General features: G+C 42.4%; 1 protein-coding gene across 1 annotated transcript in view; it reads left to right on the plus strand.

Moving 5' to 3' along the window:
- The first annotated feature begins 1,881 nt into the window (after window positions 1-1,881).
- Window positions 1,882-2,500, plus strand: part of kremen1 (kringle containing transmembrane protein 1) — a 35,808-nt gene continuing 35,189 nt past the window's right edge. The window contains exon 1 of the mRNA XM_056592030.1: window positions 1,882-2,214. Coding sequence (XP_056448005.1) covers window positions 2,136-2,214 — 79 coding nt within the window. The 5' untranslated portion in view covers window positions 1,882-2,135. The remainder of the gene's footprint in view (window positions 2,215-2,500) is intronic.

The raw sequence follows: 2,500 nt of genomic DNA on the forward strand, positions 1-2,500 counted from the left end.
GTCATGTGGACATACAACGCATGCTGTATTTAATCACTTAGCAGATGAAACAGAGATTAACGATACTGACTCTAGCCTACTGACAATACCTTTTATTCATAGAAAGCGTATTTGGAAACGCTTCCCTGAATTCACTTCAAATCTAAATGTAAGATAAGATGTTCTGATCATATGAGAACATTAGAAAATGATTTCCTTTGCCGTCGGTACAAGAGATACGCAACACCAAACGGCCATTCATTTACCAATCTTATCGACTCAGATGTTTATTCATTGACGGCGCACAACATAAATAGTGCACGTTAACTTGAACTTGAACGAAACTTTGACTTTTCCTAATCCCATCCAACAAATTCGGGAACAATACAAAGTGTTTTGCCTTTTGTCACAGTTTGCGGGAGAAAATCACCGAATTCGCTGCCATTCTGAACTCATTGTCATTACGGTATGCATGCCTGCTGATTGGGAATTTCGCTCGGCGATGTAGAAGCACGTCTTAAATTCGATCAGTTACAACTCGTCGGTGTGTTCCAGGCACCAGACCTGCCTCAATAGGGGCGAAAAACAACTGAAACATCTAGAGGGCTAGGGGATTCACGGGCCATATTCGCCTAGCGGCCACGTTGGCTCCATCTTGGTTCTAAAGGCTAGCTGATAGGGGCTATAGAGGGGAAATAAGGCCCATTAGGGGCAATATAGGGCTGCCGAACAAAAGGTTCTGGGTTCAATCTTCAATGTCTCCACGTAGTCGCTCTTTCGAGGTTAAATGTGCACAGTCACTTCTAAAACAAAAAAGGAAAAGAGTTTGTTCCACAATGTTTTCTGTAATCTAATATGGAAGCCAACCTTGCTTACCAGCCTTGAAGCCAAATGTGTAAGTGAAAAGGGGTAAATGTCAAAGACAACAACTATAAAAGTAATCCCAGTAGACCACAAGGAATGTAGTCAGGCAGCATTAATGAATACGCACACGCACACGCACACACGCACACACACGCACGCATGCACGCACGCTGGCACGCAGCGCACACACAAAGCATATTAACTAGGCTGACATATATATATATTATGATATTTGCTGTGCTGGCCAGTTGTGTGTTATTTTAAACAATCCGTTTAAAAATAGAATCAATTTATTATGCTGCAGAGATAGCTACCCATTTTTCCCGAGGAGTGCATGTCGGTGTCCACGAAGTCACACTGTTACATTTCTGAAAAGGGCACACACACGTCATGCGAGATAACTTTTCCAGGGTGTCCCTTCTAAAAGAAACCCATGAGTTTTCTGAAAAACACAAGTCGTTTGGACCGGTGAGATCATAATGACTTTGGTTAGTACGGTGAAGTGATTTATGAAGTCGCAATAACAACACACGAGGGCGCTGTTTTGCGCTTAACGTCCTTTCGTAGTTGCCGTTGGGATGCACTGAAATATTAATAACACCTGTTTGATGATGATTAGGCATTTCAGTTAAATAAGTAGACGTACATATCATGAAGGGTTGATGTATGGGAATTGGATTCCTACTTATCTTTATGTAGAATGTAATTGTATTCGTGCGGAGATGCAGTAATATGTAGGCGCATGGCTCACTCTATTAACATGTCTTCGAAACATTAACGGGACACCCGTCAAATCCACGAGTTTTGCATTTTTTGTACGTAAACCCGATAGCCTTTATCTTTATTTTTCTCTTTCGGGAAAATGTACTTCCTAATTGAAGTTTTTAGAGGTGTTCATATAGCCTATCGAACTAAAAACTTTTATTTTTTAATAATATTTTTATAAGGCGGGCTCCTACGTTTCGCTCGCGTCCCCACCCCTCCTCTCTCTTGTTGCTGAGCTGCTGCAGGTTGAAACCATTGCCCCGATTTCCTGTCCCATGGTTGGAAATAGGATCCCTCCTCTATACTATCTCTCCCTAATGTCAGTGTGTAGTGGTTGTGTAGTGGAGAGGGACCTGCCTTGAACTTTGGGGACTTTTAACCAGCGGCCAATGAGTTGCACCTCCACAAACCGAGACAGCGCATCAGTGCGTGAGACTCCGCTCACCTGAGACCAAATCCAGCAGCGATCGAACAACAAGTCGTCCCATAAATCCAGCTCTCATCTCGTCTTTATTAAGTGTTTTGCGATGGATTCTTTCACAATAACTGCAGCCATTCTCCTCGCTGGGTTTATTTCCTCGGCGGCTTTGAGACACTTCGAAACCGGTGAGTGTTGTTGAACTTTTCTTACTTCTTATTTTTCCTACTTTGTGCAGATTGCATCGCTCTGTCGTTCCCAGCTGCGCTCTCTTGTCTTTTCCAGTTGAGCGTCTGCGAAACCTACAGATACAGGTTTACTCTGTTCGCAACTTCAATGAGACATCCAATGTGTGCTGTTATTATTATTATTATTCAAATTACAGCATTTAACACTGACGGAGCGACATCCACATCCTTAAACCTATTATGATATCGGATTTAAAGTAGGCTGTTTTATAAATGTTCTTCAGGG

Source organism: Gadus chalcogrammus, chromosome 6, assembly GCF_026213295.1.
Source record: "Gadus chalcogrammus isolate NIFS_2021 chromosome 6, NIFS_Gcha_1.0, whole genome shotgun sequence".
Classification (NCBI taxonomy): domain Eukaryota; kingdom Metazoa; phylum Chordata; class Actinopteri; order Gadiformes; family Gadidae; genus Gadus; species Gadus chalcogrammus.